The 20511-nt window shown below is 59.8% G+C and overlaps 1 protein-coding gene across 1 annotated transcript; it reads right to left on the reverse strand.

Annotated features, from left to right (window-relative positions):
- Positions 1 to 102: 102 nt before the first annotated feature.
- Positions 103 to 1863, reverse strand: LOC117023241 (mitochondrial folate transporter/carrier-like). The gene is given in 4 exon segments (XM_033107662.1): positions 103 to 488; positions 491 to 724; positions 1133 to 1224; positions 1226 to 1863. Coding segments are annotated over 4 exon segments (903 nt in total). The 5' UTR covers positions 1642 to 1863; the 3' UTR covers positions 103 to 327.
- Between the last annotated feature and the right edge of the window lie 18648 nt (positions 1864 to 20511).

Consider the following 20511-nt stretch of genomic DNA (forward strand, 5'->3'; position numbering starts at 1 on the left):
AAAACAAAGTTTGGAATGGTTTTCTTCTCTGACAAATGAGGGAACAGAATGTTTACAGAAAATGTTAAAAAAGGGATTCTGCTTATCATGTCATGTGACTACTCTGTTATTTTACTGTAATAAGCTATTTCCTTTTTTTTGTAATCATTTCACCTTTATTTTTAAAACAGTGCCATTTTCAAAATATAAAAAATAGACCTAATTTTCAAAGAACCATTTAAATATGGCTTTGAAAACCACAATGATTTACAACAGATAGATGGTAGTGCAATAGTATTTATAAATGTTTATGATAAATAAAAATATTGGTATTATTCTGGCATCCCTTTAAGGCACAAAGCTAATACAGCATGCTGGAGTCACTCTAATCAAATTGGGGGCAATTCCTTTGTAAAATCCACCGATGCCTTCTTTCCTCCATGTGTTTGTGATTACATCCACCACACCCTCGTAAGACGTGTGTTGGTCCTGCAGACGAGCTCTCACAACTGATACGTATACGCTGCTGCTCCAGCAGACACACTGGACAGTGCTGCAACAGATCGCTGTTCTGCAGTGCTCAGTTGGACTTCAGGTGATCTATTGATACGCTGGTTGTATTTCAACCTCAATAATTCATATGCCATAAACTGAAGGGCACCGTGTGATGTTCCAAACAGCCCAGGCATAAATCCCTGATATAATCCACGCACACCTTCGTCCTTATATATTTTCACAAGTGTATTGTAAGAGACTGTTAGCATGAGAACTGCTATCTTTAGGTCAGGGTTAACAGCCCCTAGCCTGAAACAACATAATTATAAAATTCCAGGATGTGGGCAGTTGCAGCATGGAGACTAGAAGTTCTGTAGCTTATCTTATACTCCTGGTCTCCTTGTCCTGCAGTAAATCTTATACTCTTTGAAACTATGTAAGTCCTGTAAGTTTATCTTATACTCTCAGAAGCTATGGAAAGCCTTGAAAATGCTATATAACCCCTTGGCTTTAAGTGTTTGGGGTCCTTGTTAAAACCCGCTGCGTCAGGCAGAGACTCGGACCCCAGCCGGCTGGAAATAAACCTCGCTGTGTGACTTGCATTATTGTGCGGGTTCTCTGTCTGTCTGAGGGGGACAATTCCGGACCTTAACAGTATCAAACCTTCCTTTATATTGCCGCTGTGGTGAGTTAACACCATCGTACTGTAACGTAAGGCGAGTTTTTGCTACCAATGATGGGTTTGTGATTCAGTGTCACGGCCCCAGCTTCGGCGGCTGAGTCAAGGTATTCTGTTGCCTCTAACCCTTGAGTTCTTCCTTCTGTCTTGTATGACTTGATAGCATTGTAAAATAAAAAGCAGAGTCCCCAGGATAATCCTGCACCCCACACATTTGGGGTTACTCCTTGGTGAAGTCCCCGTAGTCCATCAAGTTTCCAAATGGTAGTCAAGCAATGTAAGATTCCTTTATATTTCGGTCTGCGTTCCAATCCATCACTCACAGCAAAGCGGGTCTTCACGAGGTCCAGCAGGTGCAGCGCCAGGTTGGACAGGACCCCGCCGCTCACACCCGCCACCAGGTTCTCATACCGTGTACCGTACCATACGTGGCGGAATACCGTGCTCCACGCCGAAGACCCGGGTGCCCACTGGCCCTGGCTGGTCATTGGTTGGGGCCCGCTGACACCACCGCGCCTGGGGGACGGAGGTGGAAGGAGACGCAAGGGTCACCACCGGGGCGACGACGCCGCCTTGAAGCAGGAACCCTTGGGCTCTAGCCCACTTCGGGGACGGTACGTGGTCTCAGAGGCAAGAAGCCAAGAGACCCGGGCGCAGAGGAGGCCTGTCAGGAGGGCAGCCCCACGTCTCCCCCCCGCAGAGCTCAAAGGAGGTGGTGGGACCGCGCCCACCCCCCCACGTCCCTGACCCCCCCCCCCAGGTCCCCGCCCAGCCTCGCCCACAGCCGCTGCTGGCTGGGGCTGATGGACGTAGACGGGTGTAATAAGCTACTTCTTAATAAATTTGTGAAAAAGGAAAGTTAGCAAAAAATGTATATGATATATGAAGAGTGTAGGGTAGATGTTAAGGAAAATTTGCCTTCATTGGCTGATGTGAGCTTTTGTCTATTCGCTTTTGTCTGTTCCTGTATGTGAGGTGATGTCTGTGCTGTGACCAGGGGTTGAGTAAACTCCCCCTTTGGTCTCATTCTCCAGAGCAGGGGAGACGTGAGGTGATGTTTGTTGTTCTGTCCATGTTGTGAGGGGATGGTTAGCTTAGGGTTAAAGGAATTCTTGATCAGGGGTGGAGAGAGTTCCCTCTTTGTTCTGTCTGTTTCGCCCACATCAGCAGATGGAGTGAAGAAGTAGCTAAGTTATATCAGGATGACGCGACAGGCACGTTGCCAGGCTTTGGAAGGCCTTGGGCTGAAGGTCCCAGCAAGGACAGTAGATATTGCTTATCGGGATGAATTGGCCCTTTGGCCGGACGGGCAGCATTCATATCAGTAACTGCTGGACCCTCCCGGAACTGGCCATTCCCCGAGGGGGAGGCAGGAACAAGAAACTTGGCTCTAAGGTGAATCTGAGGAAATGTGTATGATAGACCTCAGTTTGCAGTGTCACTATAATTATTGTTCCATCATCTGGTAATTTTGTCATTGGTGATTTCTCGTCATTCTAACATTGTGAAGACCTCCAGCAACATGCAGGTTACGACACCAGGGGATGTCCTGACTTCCAGCCACGAGCCTGGTGAGGGCCGGCTGGTTCCCGGCCTCTCCAGTGCTGTTCCCCACGGTTAGCCTTCTAGAGAACTTGTCAGCATCTAGAAAACTTGTATGCAGCTGACAGCTTACAACATCAGAAGACGGCTTGACTTCTAACGACAACAAACAGCAGCATTCTTGGAAACTAACAAACAGCGGTGTGGGAGACGCCTGAGTGTCTCTCAGTTACAGATCTGACAAGGTTTTATGACTTTTCCAGTGCTGTTCTCTCCCAGTTTGGTGAGCTTTTGGCATCTACTGTAATAGTTACTATCTTATAGAGCTTATTACTGCTTTTGGATACTCCTCGCTTATGTTATTTGTGTATGTAGCCAAGTGATTTTTGATCAATAGTAAACATATGTTGGGATCTCTTAAACTTACACGTATGTGCACTCCTTTGATGTGACATTGTTATCAATGTATATAGTTTAGTCTTAAGCACCTTTACTTTCTGACATTAGCACATTCTATTAATTGCCCTTGTCTTTTGCTAGTGCATATTGCTTAATAAATTGATTAGATATTGCTAAATAAATTGATTAGCCCCACTCTAGCGTGTGTCCCCTCGTCTTTCTTCCCGCCCACGCCGTCTGTACGATGTACAAAGTATGTTGTACAGACGCACACTGAACCCTGAGCCGGTTACCCCCAGGAGAGGGTAAGCCGAGGACAGGTGAGAGGGCTTCTGCCTTTCCCTTCTGAACCTCACGTTTTTCACATCATGACTTGTTTTCGGCTTTATTGGAGGATTTAACACACACCTGAGAAGTGAGCGTGTGTGGGAAGGGGCATTGAGCCAAACACCTCCATGATGTGTGTTGAAAACGCACAGTCCTTCCCAAAGCTCACAACGGCCGACACAAACTTCATTCGGAACCACGGAATGCAGGGAACAACTGCAGAGGCAACACCTCGCGAACTCCTGCAAACCCAGCAGCTGTGAGTACCTGCGCCTGTGCAATAAAGGTAGTGGCGCCTTGGCAACTCACGTGAACCCCGCAGCTGTGAGTGTCTGCGCCTGCGCCTGCGCCTGCACCTGTGCCCGCGCGATAAAAGGTAGTGCCTCGGAAACTCAGGTGAACCGGCAGCTGCCAGTGTCTACTCCTGCATCTGCGTCTGCGCCTGCTCGGGCTCTGCTCTGCAGGAAGAATGGTGCTGGATTTGAACTGCACGCGGGGCCAACTACGTAGAGGGTTCCAGATTTTCACCTGGAAAAGAGAAGATGTTTTCTTCTCAATTCTCTATATCACATTTTAAAAAAGCTGACCGTATTTTGTGTTACAACTATATCTCGTTGGTTTTCAAAGCCTCTGGCTGCTTCTCTAGAGTGCATGAACATGTCACCACATTTTCTCCTTGATGTGCCGTCCGTGTGAACGTTACACAAATTTCTTAAAAGCAAACCATTCTGGAATGCCTGTGCACAAGGACTTGGAAAGAGTTAACACTTCCTCCAAATTTTGTGGATTTCTTTTCCCCTGGTCAGAAGCCTGAGGACCTGTGAGCCAGTCAGTCTCTTGTTCTCACCTGACGCCTCAAGAGAAAAGCAAATAAAATAAATGTCACGTCCAATTTAACCAGCTAGACAGGAGGAGGGCATGCAAGGGCACCTGGCAAGTGTGGCTCTTAATGGCAGGTCTGAGGTCCCCCTACAGCATAGAGATGGGACCACCCCCTGAGACCACCCATGTGTTCCTGGGTCCCCAAGCTGATGAGAGAGAGGCCACCAGGAGCCACTGCTCAGAGGGTCACATCCCTGAGGCCTGCACACGCTGGGCCTCGAAGACCTTCATCTCGGTGTGGGGGCACCATGGCAGCTATCCTCTCTGCACATCCACAAGGACGGGATTTCTCCCAATTTTAGTAGCTATAATTGAAGGGTTGGGTGTTTGCGCCCTGCCTGGTAGGCTCAGGGAAGTGACAGGGGATGGCGGTGACCCATGTGGGCACGGAGGAGTAGGGATGCCCTCTGGGTCCTGACCTCCCGGCAGCAGGGGCATGGACAGAAGGTGGCCGTGGAGCCGACATACACAGCGTTCAGGGTGCCCCCTGGGCCTGCAATGCTGCGGAGCCCTGGGGAGCCCACACTTCACGTGTGAACTAGAACACCCACGTGCCCACACTCAAGCACACACACTCACTCAGTTGCAGGCTTTCGCTCACGCACACTTTACAAACACACACACACACACACACACACACACACACACACACACACACTCATGCTCCATGAGGTGTTCTGGGTGACTGGCCGTCACTGGACATTGCGGCTCCTGGGTGCAGGCCGTGGCCCCCTGCTGGAGGGAGGAGGGAGGGCGCTGACCTGTGTGGACCCTCGACCCGCCCAACCCTGGAGGAGCCTCAGGAAAACTGGTCCAAGTAGACTCTCGCAAGATGGAGAGAGAACCCAAGGGACCTGCAGTCAGCAGGAACAGAATTTGAACCCAAGTTGGTCTGGCTCTGAATTCCTGGTTTTTGCCACGTGTCCCTCACCCCAGGGACAACTTCATTAAGAAGAGGACCAGACTCGTGACACGCCAAGACAGGGCGACCAGCTGTCACAGGCTGCCCTGAGCCACAGCATGTCCCATATGTGGAGGAGCCTGAAGCTGGCCAGCAACCTGTTATGTCCCCCAGTTGGGCTTCCTGACAAATATGCTCGGGGCATGTGGAACCTGTGGGGACAGAGCCAGGAGTGCAGTTTCCAGACTTTCGGCCTCACGTGGACAGGTGCTGGCTCAGGTAGTAAATGGCCATCAGCTGTGGCTAGTTGGCCGTCAGCTGTAACCAGTGAGCCACTGGCCACTAATATAACTGCCGTGGCTACACTAGCAGAAAATGGGGCCCAGCAAGAAGATGGTGGCTGAGCCATCAAGAGCAGATTGCAGTTAGCACGGCAGATTGCAGCTAGCAAGTGAGGTTGGTTGGTTGACAGAGAAAAGCAGACAGCAGGTTGCGGATAGTGTATCTCCTGCTTTCTGTGTCTCCAACCCAGCCACCAGTGAGAATATAGTGGTATGACTCCCCCATCTATGGCTCTGTGGGTGTTCCTTTTTGGCCTCACCATGTCCTGCGTTTTTATGTGGGGAGTGGGACTAGAGACCCTGGATGACACCCCGCATGACAAACCCTCACCCTCCTCAGGGGTGCCCTGGCTCAGGACAGCACTCACCCTGGCGCCCCCACCTCGGAGCTTTGGCCACCCACCTCAGGAGCCCCCAGTGCTGCCCACCCCCTCCAAGGCAGGCCTGGGCAAGAATTCCCCACAGGCCCTGGAAGAGGGCTAATTTTAGTGCTGAGCTCTGGGTTACCAGTCAGGTGGGGCGTGCCACCCAGGCCACCTCTGCTCCAGCCATTTCAGCAGCATGCGAGCCTCAGTGTCCCTGTCTGTGAGGTGCTGAGTTTAGATGATCATTTTCTACACACAAAATAACCTCTGTGCCTCCCCAGCCCCCACTTGAGCATCGCTCCAGGTTTCTGCGTGTGAAAGCCCTGCCGTATTTCTCCTCAACAAGTAAAATGGGAGCAGGCTGCTCACCGGGCCACGGACGATGGCGACACATTGGAGGGACGAAGCCACCAGCCTCAGCTGAGTTCTCCTCCACGCCTGCCAAGCTGGGGCCTCCCTAACAGACTGTGGGGCTCAGAGGCTGGAGAAGGGCCGGTCAGGGTGTGTGGGGTTGGCGGAGATGAGCTTCCTGAGGGCCCGCCTGAGGGCCCCACCGTGAAGGGGCTTGTGTGCAAGCTGAGAGGGGCCCTGATGCACCCACAGAGCATGGGACACCCCAGGGCTCCATGCAGGGTCCTCTGAGGCCGGGCTGCCCAGCCCCCTGCAGGACCCCCCACCCTGTGGCTGGGACTGGATCCAGAGCCAGCCATCTCCTGAGCACGTCTGTGCTTCCCGGGGAAATCCTGAGACACCGAAGGGCTCAGCCAGAGACCAGAACCAGCCTAGGACCCCGGCTCCGTGGAGGGCTAGTGAACAGCTCACTCGGGGGGGATGTGACGTCAGACAGACGTTTCATCCAGATTGCCACATCTGCCACGGCACAAGTGAGGTGGGCATGGCCATGAGGTGGAGACAGGCGTGCAGCTGGGCCCGCCCACCCCGGGAAGCCAGACGGCAAGTGGCCTCTGTGCAGTAGGGAGGCTGCGTCCACGCCCTGGGCAGCCCACGTGCTGGGGCCCAAACACCAGGGCAGAGCGTGCAGAGTGAGACGGCGGCCTCGACCACTTACGTCTGCCACAGACCGCGCTGCAGGTCTATGCATCATCAGCGAAAGGTGCTCGGGAAGCAGACTTTAACCCCTGGGCTTTAAGAAAGGCCGAGACAGGCCCCTGCCCGAGACCACTGTCCAGCAAGAAAACAGGGCAGGTGCCGCAACCGGGACCCAACCAAGGGCCCCCAGGACCCATTAACAGCGGAGCTCTCCTGCAGGCCTGAGCCTGGGGTCTTTGTGTCACGGACCAGGCAAGGACCTCTGAGTGGGGTGACCGCTCAGAGGACGGGGCTGAGGACCTGCATCCGAGGTGGAGGGGCCAAGTGACAACCAAGTGGACCAGCTTCCCCAGCACAAGCTGGGCCCCTCCCTGTCCACCCAGTGCACTGGCATGTGTGACAGCAGGGTGGCCTCCTAAGGGCTCCCATGTGACCACCACGTGACGGCCATGGAACACCCACGTGACCCCTTGACCTCACCCCACCTGATCCCACCTGACCCCCTAACATGAGCCCATGTGCCCTTCCATTACCCCACTTCTCTCACACTCCTGTCATGTGACCCTATGTGGTCCCCATATGCCCCCAGGTGGCCACAGTATGCCCCCAGGTCTCCCACACGCATTCCACATGGCCCACGTGTCCCTCTCGTTTCCCCAAGTCCTTCCTGGGTCCTCACCCCGGAACAGGATGGGCCGGCCCAGTGCTGCACAAAGCCCACAGACCATCTGTGTGTCCAGGTCACCGCTGGCCAAGAACGACGGTCTGGAAGGAGCAGGGTCAGCTGTCAGGACGCAGGGTAGAGAAACCCAAGGCGAGCCGTCCCCTGAGCAGAGGAATGGGGAGCACGCAAACCCACCAGGCCACAGACGTGGTGGCTGGGGGCTGCACCGGCCTGTTTTCCCCAGCAGGCCACGGGGAGCAGGATGGCCCTGTGGGGGAGCTGGGCTCTGTCACCTCCCTGTCCTCCACCAGGCCACACCAGTAGGTCCTGGGGCTCGGGCTCTAAAACTGAAGCAGCAGAAGCTTCCAGAATCCGGTGAACATCAGTGTGTCTCAGAAAGCAGGGTCCCTCTCCCAGCTGATCTTTCTTAATTGCTTGTTGGGTGGGAGGCTGAGTGGTGGCTCCCGGGAGATATCCAGGTCCTTTTCCCTGGACCCCGTCACTGTGTGGCCTCGTATGGAAAAGGGGTCTTTGCAGGTGCGATTTAGTTAAGGGTCATAAGATGGGAGGTTATCCTGGGTTATCCAGCTGGGCTCTAAATATGGTCACAACTGTCACTATAGGAGGGACAAGCAGATGTGACACAGCGAGCCCAGGTGAGGCAGGAGCAGAAGGAAACAGTCAGAGAGGTGCTCCCGCCGCTCTGAAGACGAGGAAGGCGCCTGAGCAGAGGGGTGTGGGTGCCACTCTGGGAACTGGAAAAGGACAGGAGCGGGTACCCCTGGAGTCTCTGAGAGGCGGCCCTGCCCGCTCAGCTCTGGGAGGCCTCCAGACCCTCCTCTCAGGGTCGGACACCCACTCTTGGGCTTAGACATGTTCCCTGTCCCCTTGGGCATGAGAGCCCCCAGAAGCTGAGTGGGGGTCTTGGTTCTAAGCTGAGCTGACGTGCCTGGGGCTGACGAATCCTGTGAAAAACCCCTGAAGTAGGCTCTGATCCCTCCAAGGTGCTGCCAGAATCCCTGCAGGCCCCTCCTCCCTCCCTGGGTTCTGTACCCCCTTGTCCTGCCGTAGTGTACCCTCCTTACATCCTGGCAGCATGGCCTGTGGCACTGTGCCCACACTGTGGCCAGGGTCAGAGCCAGGTTCCAGGAGACAGCAGGTTCTGGGAAGCAAGCAGGGTCTCAGTGCTGGACTCTGGAGTCAGGAGCCAGCTGCAGAGGAAGAGGACAGGGAGGAAGCCGCCCCTCCCCAGCTCTGGAGGAAACTGGAATGTTGGATGTGCTCTGGGAAGTCGCATCCGCAGCTGAACCTCTCCTGGGACGTGTGCCTGGCTGGGCAGTGCGGGAGCTGGGGCCTGAGCGGTCAGCACGCACAGGGCTCACAGCTGGTCCAGACGGAGGGCACAGGGATGTACAGACCCGAGATTTGGAGGGAAAGTATTTTGTCCATCCTGGTGGGAAGGAGCTGGTGGTAGGGAGGGCCTGGCCTGAGTGGTCATCCAGACGAGGGCCCGGTGCCCTGCAGGCTGCCCTCATGTCACCCCACCCCCACCAGAAACCGAGAGGCCAGGAGAACAGAGAGAGGACGGGCCTATTTGACCCAAACGAGCCTCAGACCCTCCTGGGGGACCCCAGTGGGGCAGGTGTTGTGTCCACTGAGAAGGGGGCTGGGTGGCAGACCCCACTCAGGATGAGCTGTTTCTTGGTGGTCAGGTGTCCCCCCGGGAAAGGGTCTGACTTGCCAGGGAGTCTGCTGAGGGGCCCCTATGGGTGGGGGTGGCGTGCACCTGACCTAGGCCCCCTCATCAGCCCCGGCTGACCCGTGAGCACTACTGGCTCTTCGGGAGACCCCCGCTCCAGGATGTCCTGAAAGCCCAGACAGCCACCTGAACATGGCAGCAGACACATTGGGAGGCAAGGCCGCAAGGGTGCCCATGCCAACAGCCACCGGAGAGATGCACTCTGCACGTCACACGGGCCTGGCCACATGCTGTGCCCTGCTGGCCCGGAGCCCGAGTGCTTTCCAAGTCTGGAATATGCGGCTTCTTGTTTCTCACACCAGGAGGCCGGCAGGAGAGGGCTGCCCACGGCCTGCACGTCGGTGGGCCCTGCACTCTGCAGGCTCCTCGCTCACTGTGGGGCTGGGCTCGCGCCTCCATTTCTCCACCGTTCCTGGGGGTGGCACCCTTATAATCCTCAAAGGGCTTTTAAAGCTCAGAGATGGAAGGTTGTGGAAACACCCAACTCCAGCAGGGCTACAGGAGGTGAGGACCCCCAGGGTGAGAGGGAGGAGCTGGGGATGAGATGGCTGAGGGTGGGGAGGTGGGGTCCACACGAGAGTGTGGAAGGGGAGTGCTCCAGAAGGGGCTCCCCAGCTGTGTCCTCCTGTCACTACCCCAAGCCACTCAAGATCAGGAGGGCTCTGCTGGCCCTGCCACAGCCCCAGCACCTCCTGGGCGGGGCTGCCCTCACCATCATGGACACCAACCCATCACCACCACAGACCCACGCTGTCCTGGGGGCCCAGCTCTGTGGTTGCTGGGGGTTGGGCGTGGCTGGGAGCTGCCAGGGGCACCTGGGGGGGTAGGACATGACCTCATCGGATCGTAGCCCCAGAAGGAAAGGCTGCCAGGACAGACCACACCACTCAGCATAGGACAGGGGATGGTCACGGACTGGGGAGAGCTGCAGCCCCAGGAGGCCGGACGTGAGCAGTTCTCAGCTGGGGAGACCTTGCCAGTCCCCTTGTGGCCCTGAGGGAGATGACGGGAGAAGTCAGCTCTCCCCAAACCCCCATGGTGGCCCCAACGGGGAGCCAGTGGCTGGGGGTGGGGCTGACAGGCATGCCGGCCGTTCCCGCAGTCACACCACTGGTCACGGGCCACAGGACACAGGGTGCCCTCCATCCAGCACAGGGCATCCACACCCAGGACTCATGGGTGAGGGCCGGCCAAAAGCCCCATCATTCACTCTGAGCCTGAACCATGAACCCCTGCCCTGGACTCCATGAGCCTCCGCCCACTGTCCGTACACAGTCAGACGGAAGCAAGCCCAGCATCCAGAAGTCGGGGTCCTTTCCCTTCCCACAAAGAGCTGGAACCATCCACCTTCTTGGTCATCTTCCTTCCATGGGAACCTGACTCTGCCGGCCGCTGGCAGGGGCTGTGCAGATCCCTTCACCGCCTGTGCTCAGCCTCCCCGCTGCACCATGGGACGGTGACAATAATAATGGCTTCCCCACTCATCAGTGGTGAGGACCAAGTGAAAGGCGGACATCAGGGGGTGGTATCCAGCCCACACCGGGCACTCAGTGCACACGAGCCGTTCTTGTTAAATTTCTGCCACCACGTTCCTCTGCTCCGATCCTTTCATCTGCTGTACCTGAGACGCCTGCACGATGACCCCTCGGGTCCCTATTCGGCCGGCCCCTGAGGCGCCGCTTCCAGGCAAGGTCTCCATGGGCCAGCATTCTTGAAGCGAGCCCACCCTTTGTCCACCCACACTCCACCTCCCAGCCCAGGCCGAGTCCCAGCATCCGGGCGCTGAGGACATGCTGACTCGTGTCACCAAGCACAGCTCAGGCTCGGGGCTCAGGACAGGTACAGAAGCAGTTGTCACCACAAAGCTGCTATTAGTTATTCCCAAGGGGCTGTATGTGCCCACGCTGTCACCTTTCAGTCTCCTTCCCTAGCAACGAAATGGCCAGACTGACTCAGAGGTGCAGAAATCCTAACAGGAACCAGCGTCCTCAAGGAAGCCTTGAGTCTAGGGGTCCACCTGCAGGCTGCGCCCCCGCCCCGCACAGAGCGCAGACGCGTCCCCCCCCATCATCACCACCCCCCGCACACGGCGCAGACGCGTCCCCCCCCACCACCATCACCACCCCCCGCACACGGCGCAGACGCGTCCCCCCCCACCACCATCACCACCCCACGCACACGGCGCAGACGTGTCCCCCCCCACCACCATCACCACCACCACCACCACCACCACCCCCCCCCCCGCACAGGGCGCAGACGCGTCCCCCCCCACCACCATCACCACCACCACCACCCCCACCCCGCACAGGGCGCAGACGCGTCCCCCCCACCACCATCACCACCCCCCGCACACGGCGCAGACGTGTCCCCCCCCACCACCATCACCACCACCACCACCACCACCACCCCCCCCGCACAGGGCGCAGACGCGTCCCCCCCACCACCATCACCACCCCCCGCACACGGCGCAGACGTGTCCCCCCCCACCACCATCACCACCACCACCACCACCACCCCCCCCCCGCACAGGGCGCAGACGCGTCCCCCCCACCACCATCACCACCCCCCGCACACGGCGCAGACGTGTCCCCCCCCACCACCATCACCACCACCACCACCACCACCCCCCCCCCCGCACAGGGCGCAGACGCGTCCCCCCCCACCACCATCACCACCCCACGCACACGGCGCAGACGTGTCCCCCCCCACCACCATCACCACCACCACCACCACCACCCCCCCCCCCCCCCGCACAGGGCGCAGACGCGTCCCCCCCACCACCATCACCACCCCCCCACCCCCCACCCCCGCACAGGGCGCAGACGTGTCCCCCACCACCACCACCCCTCCCCACCACGCCACCCCGCACACCCCATGCACAGGGCTCAGCCCAGAGGGCTTCTCGGTGAGATTCACGCTTTGGCAAACTCGCCTTGTGAGCTGCTCCAGGACCCAGCGGTACATGGATAGTTCACCAAACATTAAACCAAAGCCCCTAAAAGAAACACAGCAACAAAGAGCCAGTCAGTGAAACCCAGGAAGCCAGACTCCATGCAGCTCCTTGAACAGACTCACACCGGGAATCAGGAATGTTTCCAGCTCAGCCCAGCACTCAGGCCACAGACAACCTGAGTTTATCCCGACAGAAAGGAAAAGACTCACAGGGTTCACCCAGGTCCCAGTCCGACCAGAACCTCTAGGCACCACCGTGGAGGCCATGGGGTGGCCTCCTCTCCTCTCCATACCTGAGGGGACCTGCAAAGCCCAGAGAACAACTCTGAAGGCCCCCAGCTCCGTACCCGATGGCCCCCACCCTGGAGACGTCTGTGCTGGGCTCCCACGGACCCTCCCTGGTCTGTGCAGAGACATCGTCGTCTTACACTCGGGAGACAATGGGCAGGACCTGCCCCCGTGTCCAAGTCCCTGCGTGCACAGATGTTCTGCAGGGCAACCGGCAGAGACGTCCCCTCAGAGAGCTCCCAGCAGTGGTGGCTAGGGAGGCACTAAGTCTTCAATGTCACTGTGTGACGTTACAGCCCTCGGAGCTGGCAACAGGCACCCAAAAGGAGGTCCTTTCCGAAGGGTCAGCCTGCTGGGCTGGCTCAGCTCTCCGTCCTGCAGCCCCCAAGATGGACGGTGTCCACATGCCTGCAGCAGGAACAGGACCTCCTCCCCACAGTGGACAGAACGGTTGAAAGCCGGGCTGTCAGCCTCGGACCTGAGGACCGCTCCCCCCTCTCATACGTTGGCAAACCTCCGCCTTCCCAGTTTTAACAGAACCCACAGAGAACCCAAGGCTTATCCACATAGGGCTGCTGGGGTTATTCCCAAGGGACCGCATGTGGCCAGCGTGGGGTGCACCCCTGAGCTTTGTCCTCACTGAGACCTTGACTCACCAGCCCAACACCGCCGACAACAAACTGCTTTCCAGCCTGGGAAATCCCCAACTGCTCCCGCAGCAAGGCAGAGGCAGAACCTTCTGGAAGAATCCGGAATGCTTGCAGCTCGAAACCTTTGTATCCAGATCCCCTGGATCCCAGGCAGCACGGACGCTGGGCTCCTAACCCAGGTACCCACCCCCTGAGAATGCAGGGTGGCACCGAGACCCCATCGTGCTGGGACGGATCTGTCAAGCTCCAAGTACTCTGTACACGAGTTGTCATCCGTCCTGGTAACAATGTTCCCCCAGAAGTGCTGAAGGGGGACCGTGAGCAGACCCCTCCAATGCCCTGCCTGTGGCTGCCATCCTCCAGAGAAGGACCCTTGCAGGCTGGGCCTGAGGCCTCTGGGACAGCATGCTGTGACTCCACCCAAAGCCCTGCACTGAGACACGGCCACACCCTAGCACGGCTTTTGGCAGCCACGTCCCCGTGACACCCCCAGTGCTCCTGAAATGCCAGCCTGAGAAAGCCCAGTGCTGCCGGCCCACACCCCGCACAGCGCCTTCTCTTTTCCTGGAGCTTCTACTGAGAAGGGCTGACAACTGGATCCTGCACCCACCCTGGGACTGCATGTCTCCTACCAACCCGGGAGCGTCTCTGGGGAGCGTCTTTGGGGAGCTTAGTTGACTTGGAATCACCAGGACAGATGGGACGCCGGCCCCATGTCTGTGCAGGACAAGCCCGGCTGCACCATTGCCAGCAGCAGACCAGCGGCCTGATGGCACCTCCTGGGGCCACCCGTCCTGACCCTTCAGCCCGGTGCACAGGGCGCCCCTCTCTTCCCCAGGCCACTCGCCCCACCCCACCCTCACCGGTCTCCTCTGAGTGGAGCTCACTCTCTCCTCCACTGTCGGAGCGGCTGAATAAAGTCTGTTTCTACCACTAACTGATGGAGGCTGTGCTGACCTTGACCACCCCTGCCCAGGGTTGGGGACAAGCTGGACACCATGGACTCTGCAGTCACCACCGAGGGAGAAGGCAGAGCCTTACGCTCAGGACGTCCAAAGCGTTGGTGTGGGCTCATGTCATAAAAGACCTGAAGCCACCCGCTAAAGAGTCTGAAATTCACACCCTTTAGAGGCCCCTGACCTGGCCAGTCATTGAGTGGACAGCTGACCTGGACGGTATAGCCCAGCGAACACAGAGCCCAGGCTGTTAGGATCACAGGTGGGCAGCGGGCCTTCCCCAAGCCCTTCACGGCTGTCCTCACTCAGGCCACGGCTGGCCTGGACCTACCTGGGCCCCCAGCCTCCCTGGACCCAGCTGCATGCTCACCGAAAGCACTGGGCACGTCTGGAGCTCTGGAACCCTGGCCCAGGGGCAGCCGGTGGCCTGGGCTCCAGCTCTCAGGATGAAGGCTGAGACAGTCTGAGCACACGAAATGCCCTCCAGGGAGTAGAGGGTTCTCGAGAGTCGCTGGGGAGGAAGCCCACCCTCCCCCCAGCCGGGAATGAAAGTGCCAGGAAGGTTGGTCTCCAGAGACAGCCAGACCATGAACCACCGCGCAGTGCCAGGTGCGGCTGGAGAGCGGGCGAGGCGGAGGTGGGGAGCTCGGCAGGGGCCCCCAGGTGGGATTCGTCAGCGGTCCCCCAGCCCCAGTCCACTGAGAACACGAGCCACCTTCGCAACTCCAGCAGCTACAACATAAGGCAGCGGGTGGGATGCCAGGCCCCTGCTGGCCACACCGGGGACAGGGAAGCACCAAAAGGGGCCCAGCGCAGACTGGAAACCGACAGATCACCAGGGCCACCTGCCTGGAGGGCGGCGTTCCTGTTCATTGCGAGCCACCGACACCGACTCCAAGGCCAGGCTCATGCTGGCAGCGCACCAGGCAGCCTGTGCGTTCTGCGACCAGGGGGTTTGGGTCAGATCATCCCCACTCACCCCGAATTTCAGAGCAGAATCCCACTGGAAAAAGACTGTTGGCTGCGGAGCCCAGGCCAGCACGGGAGGACACAGCCCTGCAGGGACAGGGGATTTTGTGGGGGCACGTGTCACTGTGATACTACTATAGTAGTGGTTATTACCACAGTGACACAGCGCCGTCCAAAATCCCCACCCGACAGGCTTGCGAGGCGGACATGCTGCCTGCAGCGTCTGGGAAGTGCGGCCTGGCGGCTCCTGACCGAGACAGCTGGCCCGGGGCAGAGGGCCGTGCCCAGATTGTGACAGGAAGGATGGAGCAATCCAGGCCCCTGCAGGCCCCACCACCAGATGGGGCAGGAGGCAGGACACCCCGGGAGCGACGAGCACTGCCATCACTGAGGGAGCCCAGGAAGCTGGGCGTGAGAACACGGGGAAGGGGCTGCCACCTTCTCACTGACACTTTACCACGTGCAGACACTACGTCTGTAGTGAGATTTCAGATCTGATGTAAATGTATTTTTAAAATGTAACCGCCTGATCGTGCTGGGAACCACACCGGGTCCTGGGCCTGTGGCTCCTGCCTGCCCAGGGACAGTGGCCAGGGTCCCAGGGCAGTCCCCACCTCGAGAATAAAGAGAAAAGGCACCGACACGGGCCCCTTGGGTGGGGCCACTGAGGAACAGAGGTCCTGCCCCGAGCGGGCAGCCATGTGGAGCTGAGGCTCCTCGGGCACGGGGCCCGGCACGGTGGGGTCCCAGCAAAGGGCTGCCCTCAGCTCCAGAATCTCATGGGACACTGGAGGACAACCAACACCAAGGCCCGGCCCGGGCAGCCCCCAGACAGGGCGGCGCTCTTCTCAGGTGGGACTAGAGAGGGAGGGGTGTCAGGCTGCAGCGGGAAACCCCACTGACCAGGCCGGAGCTTGGAGGCCTGACAATAGCCGTCTCCCATAATCACAGGGACTCAACCCAGAAGGCTGTCACGGTGGGCTTGGGGTCCAGGATAGCACAGACACCAGCCTGGGGCGGTTGTGCCCTGCGTGTGACCTCAGCGCAGAACCAGAGCAGTCACATCCACCTGCCGGGCGGGCGAGGCTTCCCAGGTGCTCCCAGCAGGACACCTGCAGCCCTGCACCGGCCCGCAGCCTCCCTGGGGCTCTGCCTCTGTCCACAGGTCAGCCCTGAGTCCCGGCCCTCAACCTCAGCCCAGCCCCCGGGGTGGGGGTTTGGGGGCGGGTCTGTGTCACTGTGTTACTATGAGGAGACTGTGGACGCAGATTACTTCGGAGAAGAGGCTATGCAAACAGTTTACACAACCACAGCGTCACAGCACCCATCAAAAAGCCTGGCCCGGAGCCCAAGCCCAACCCTGGTCTGTCCTCGGTGAGGCAGTGACGCGTCACGGGATTTGGTAGGGGACCACATCACCATGGGTACGGTGGTACCACAGTGAGCAGCCAGTAACACAAACCAGGGGGCAAGGCAGGCACAGCAGAAGGCGCAGCAACCCCCCGGCTCCCCCCACACGGACCTGTCCTGCCAACTCCATGGGGACTTGCAACAGATGGCCCTGTGAGGACAGGCCCCGCTGGACGCCTGGACCGGGGCCTCAGGCAGGGAAGAGGCCCACGCACCACATGCAGGGGCTTTTCGCCACGGAACCTCCCACTGGGTTACTACAGTTATACCTCCCACAGTGACAGACAGGGCACCAAAACCCTGGCTGTAACCACCGGGCCCTCGGGGCCATGAGGGGCCACTCCTGGGTGTCTTAGCCAGGACCCTTGGCCTCCAGGGCCACTCCCGGCCAGCTCAGCCCATGGGCACAGCACCCACCTGCAGCCGGGGGATTCTAAGTGCTCTGAGGTGACCTCCCTGACCCCGTGTGCACACACCCCAGCCTGGCAAGCTGGCACAAACAGCCCTGGCACTCACCACTGCAGGAATCGGGAGGGACGGGGCCTGCCCTGGGCCGACCATCAGAGGCCAAGCTCCCAACAGTCCTGCCCCCAGAGACCCTCAGAGGCTGACAGGCGCGGGTGATGGAGCTGGGCCAGCCCTCACCTCATAGGTGCTGACCCGATGGGCAGCGTCACCTGCCAGCTGCCAGCCCTGAAGCAGGTGGGTCCAGTTCCCACATGGCCAGAGGGGCTCCAGGGGCCTCCCCCCAGGAGCAGGGCTGTGCAGGTGTTTGGCCGTGGTGTGTCTCATGCACCGGGTAGAAATCCACCCACAGTGAGTGGCCTCCAGGGAAAGCCCCTCGGAGGAGCTGGCCCACGCCGTCCGTCAGGCTGTGGCAGGGCGCTCTGAGCTGGGCTGGCATCCGTGCCTGCCAGGCTCCAGCTGGAAGACGCTGTCCAGGGCCTCACCCCTGCATTCAGCCACAGGGCCGCCCCCCTGCTCTGCCTGTGCGTGTTGGGGTCCCACCTACCCTTTGCACACTCTGCCTTATCCACGTCGAGGCTTCTGTCCCAGGCGGCGCCACCAGGCAGAGGCCGGCTGCAGACGGCAGGAGCTGGGACCTAGGGTTTGTCACCATGTCCACGACATGACATACAGACGCAGCAGCAAAGCTGGAGCCTGCACCTCCAGAAGGGCGGCCTGGGTCAGGCTATAGCCCCCGCCTCGAAGACCACACTCAGCAGCCCTCGGGTGGCAGCAGCTAAGGGCAGTGGCCTTGGGGACTGTCCTTTCCCCCAGGGCCTGTCTGGGAGCTGCAACCTTCCTCCCGCTGCCCCAGCCCTGCTCCTCTGATCCAGGCTGCAACCTCCCACGCAAACCTCTCGCCCAGGTAGGCGTGCTCCCAGGTGAGCCCTCGGAGCCACCCAGCCCCTTGTGTAACCAGCAGAGGGTCCCTCAGGGGCTTCCCTCCCCATCCAGTGCCCTCGGACCCTGGACCAGGGGCATCAGAGGGCAGACTAGATGCCCACCTTAGCCCCAAGCCCAGCCCAGGCCCTGGCAGGCAGTTCTCACCAGCCGGGCCTGGCCCCTGACATGCTGTCCCCACCCTGGGGCAGCGGCTTGAGCCCCGCCAGCACAGCAAACGCCACACCTCACGTGCAGTCTGCCCCATGCCTCCCGGCCCCAGCTCCCCCGGCGTCCGTGGACGGCCGACAACCTGAGTGGACCCAGGCATCCTGAGCACCTCCGAACCCCAGGCCTCAGTTATTGTCACAGGGGTCAGACAGTGGTCTCGATGACTCCGGCACCCACAGTGACCCCGCCCACAGCAGCAACGCAGTCACCTCAGCACCAGCCCCAGTACCACCCACACGCCCAGGCCCCTGACCCCAGGCCTGGCAGCTCACACCTTTGAGTCTGGGGCCCTTGAGGCCACCGGCCCCTGGCCTCGGGCCCTGGAGGGAGGAGCGCCCCCAAGCCAGACGTCTGTGCTCCAGAGGAGTCCCAGGGCTGACTGGGTCTAAATGGTGCCACAGAAATCAGAAGCTGTTGGGGACAGCGTCCAGCATGACGGAGGGGCAGAAGGAACCAGGAGGCACAGGCCTGGCACATACGCCAGGTGGGGGCCGGGGAGCATGGAGCTGTGGGCCTTCGGCAAATCACCCCTCATCGTCACGGCCGCCCTGCCCCCACAGGGCCTCCATCAGGAGCCCTCCACAGTGGAGACACTGAGGCACGGAGCAGGTCCACCCAGCAGCGAGGGGGCTGGGAGCCCCAGCAGGCAGCCCAGGCCCTGTACCTGGCCAGCACCCCGCCTGCACCGGGTGCAGGGACCTCTCCTGGACATGAGGGGACCTAGGGAACACTCAGTGGAGCCCCATTCCCCAGTCCTGTCTGCAGTTAGCTCCCCGAGGTGACACTTACCTTGGCTTGTCCCTCTGAGGACACCTGGAGGGGCCGTGACCCCAGCCAGAGTGGGCAGTTGTGAACTGTGTGTCCCGCCCCCAGACCCTGGGACAAGCATATTGTCCGGGCCTCTGTCACTGTGGGTACGGGTATAGCACCCACAGTGACTCGGCCTGTGCTCAAAACCAGCTGTTCCCGACTGGCTCTGTCACCCCTGCTAGGAGCTGCAGCCGGTCCCCTCGCCACAGGGAGCTGGTGAACTCACAGTCAGCTCCTTTGCAGACACAGGGACGCTGCAGGCTGAGAGGCTGCCCACCTCCTTGCCGGTGTCCAGTGCGAGCACCCTGGGCAGGGAAGGATGTGGACAGCGCCCACCGGACACCACGGAGTCCAGCCCTCCTGCCCAGAACTGCCCCCCTCCTCCGCCCACCTGCTGCCCTGCCCGGGGAGGCCCTTCCTCACAGCGCTTCTGTCCAGAGGCCAGAGGACAGGACGGGCCCACGGACAGGGACGACGGCCCACTGAGCGGTCCTCCCGGGGTCCCGGCCTCGTCTCCTGCGCCCCCACCTACTGGCTCCTCTTAAGCCACAGGGACGGACGCACCAGGACACACCGTGGTGGTCAGTGTGCAGAGGGTTTGGTAGAAGGCTCTACTGGCGACCACTGTGCTGGCCGCAGAGACGGGCAGGGCTGACTGTGCCCACACCTGGTCTAGAGCTGAGCTGAACCCCCAGGAACTCCATGACCCATCCGCCTGCCTGCTGACCCGTCTCCCAAGTCCCGGCTCCCCTGGCACAGTGCCCAGGCAGCATGACAGGGCCAGTGTGGAAGTATTGCTGGGTGCAGGGGAGGGGCTGGGGGAGCTCATCCAGAGAGGGAGGGCCTCACCCAAGACCACGGAGACACCGAGCCCCCAGCAGGCTAGCAGGTTTCTGGTCCTGCCTGTGTCACCGTGGTATACTAGCAGCTGGTACCACAGTGACACTCACCAGGACAGAAACCCTCGCCCGCAAGCTGGCCAGTAGCTGAGCCTGCACTCAAGATCTGAGGTGCGACACCCATCCTCCCGGCCAGAAGATGCCCCCACGCCCCACCCTGCGTTTTTGGGGCACAGCCACAGCCTGAGGAAGGGTCCTGGGCCAGGAGGCAGGACCCCGCACACCGTGTGGGGTCCTTGACAGAATTTGTGCAGGTCTGAGACAGTGTGGGTATAACAACTGGGGCTCACAGTGTCACAGGCCACTCGTAAAACCTGCCCATGACCGTCCCGACCCCACACCCGCGGGCCCAGCCCTGCCCCACAGGAGAACCCCACCCGGGATCCCACCCCTCACAGCCCCAAGGCAGATTCTGAGCAGCCTTGGTCACCGTGAGTATAGTGGGACCAACCACGGTGACAGTTTGTAGCTAAAACTGTCCCCACCGCCTTCAGGGACCCAGCTAGGGCCAAAGGTCAGAGAGTGGAGCCCAGCTCCCGTCCAGGGGATGTCACAGGCTCCACAGGCCACCCCAGAC

Source organism: Rhinolophus ferrumequinum, chromosome 6 (genome assembly GCF_004115265.2).
Source record: "Rhinolophus ferrumequinum isolate MPI-CBG mRhiFer1 chromosome 6, mRhiFer1_v1.p, whole genome shotgun sequence".
Classification (NCBI taxonomy): Eukaryota; Metazoa; Chordata; class Mammalia; order Chiroptera; family Rhinolophidae; genus Rhinolophus; species Rhinolophus ferrumequinum.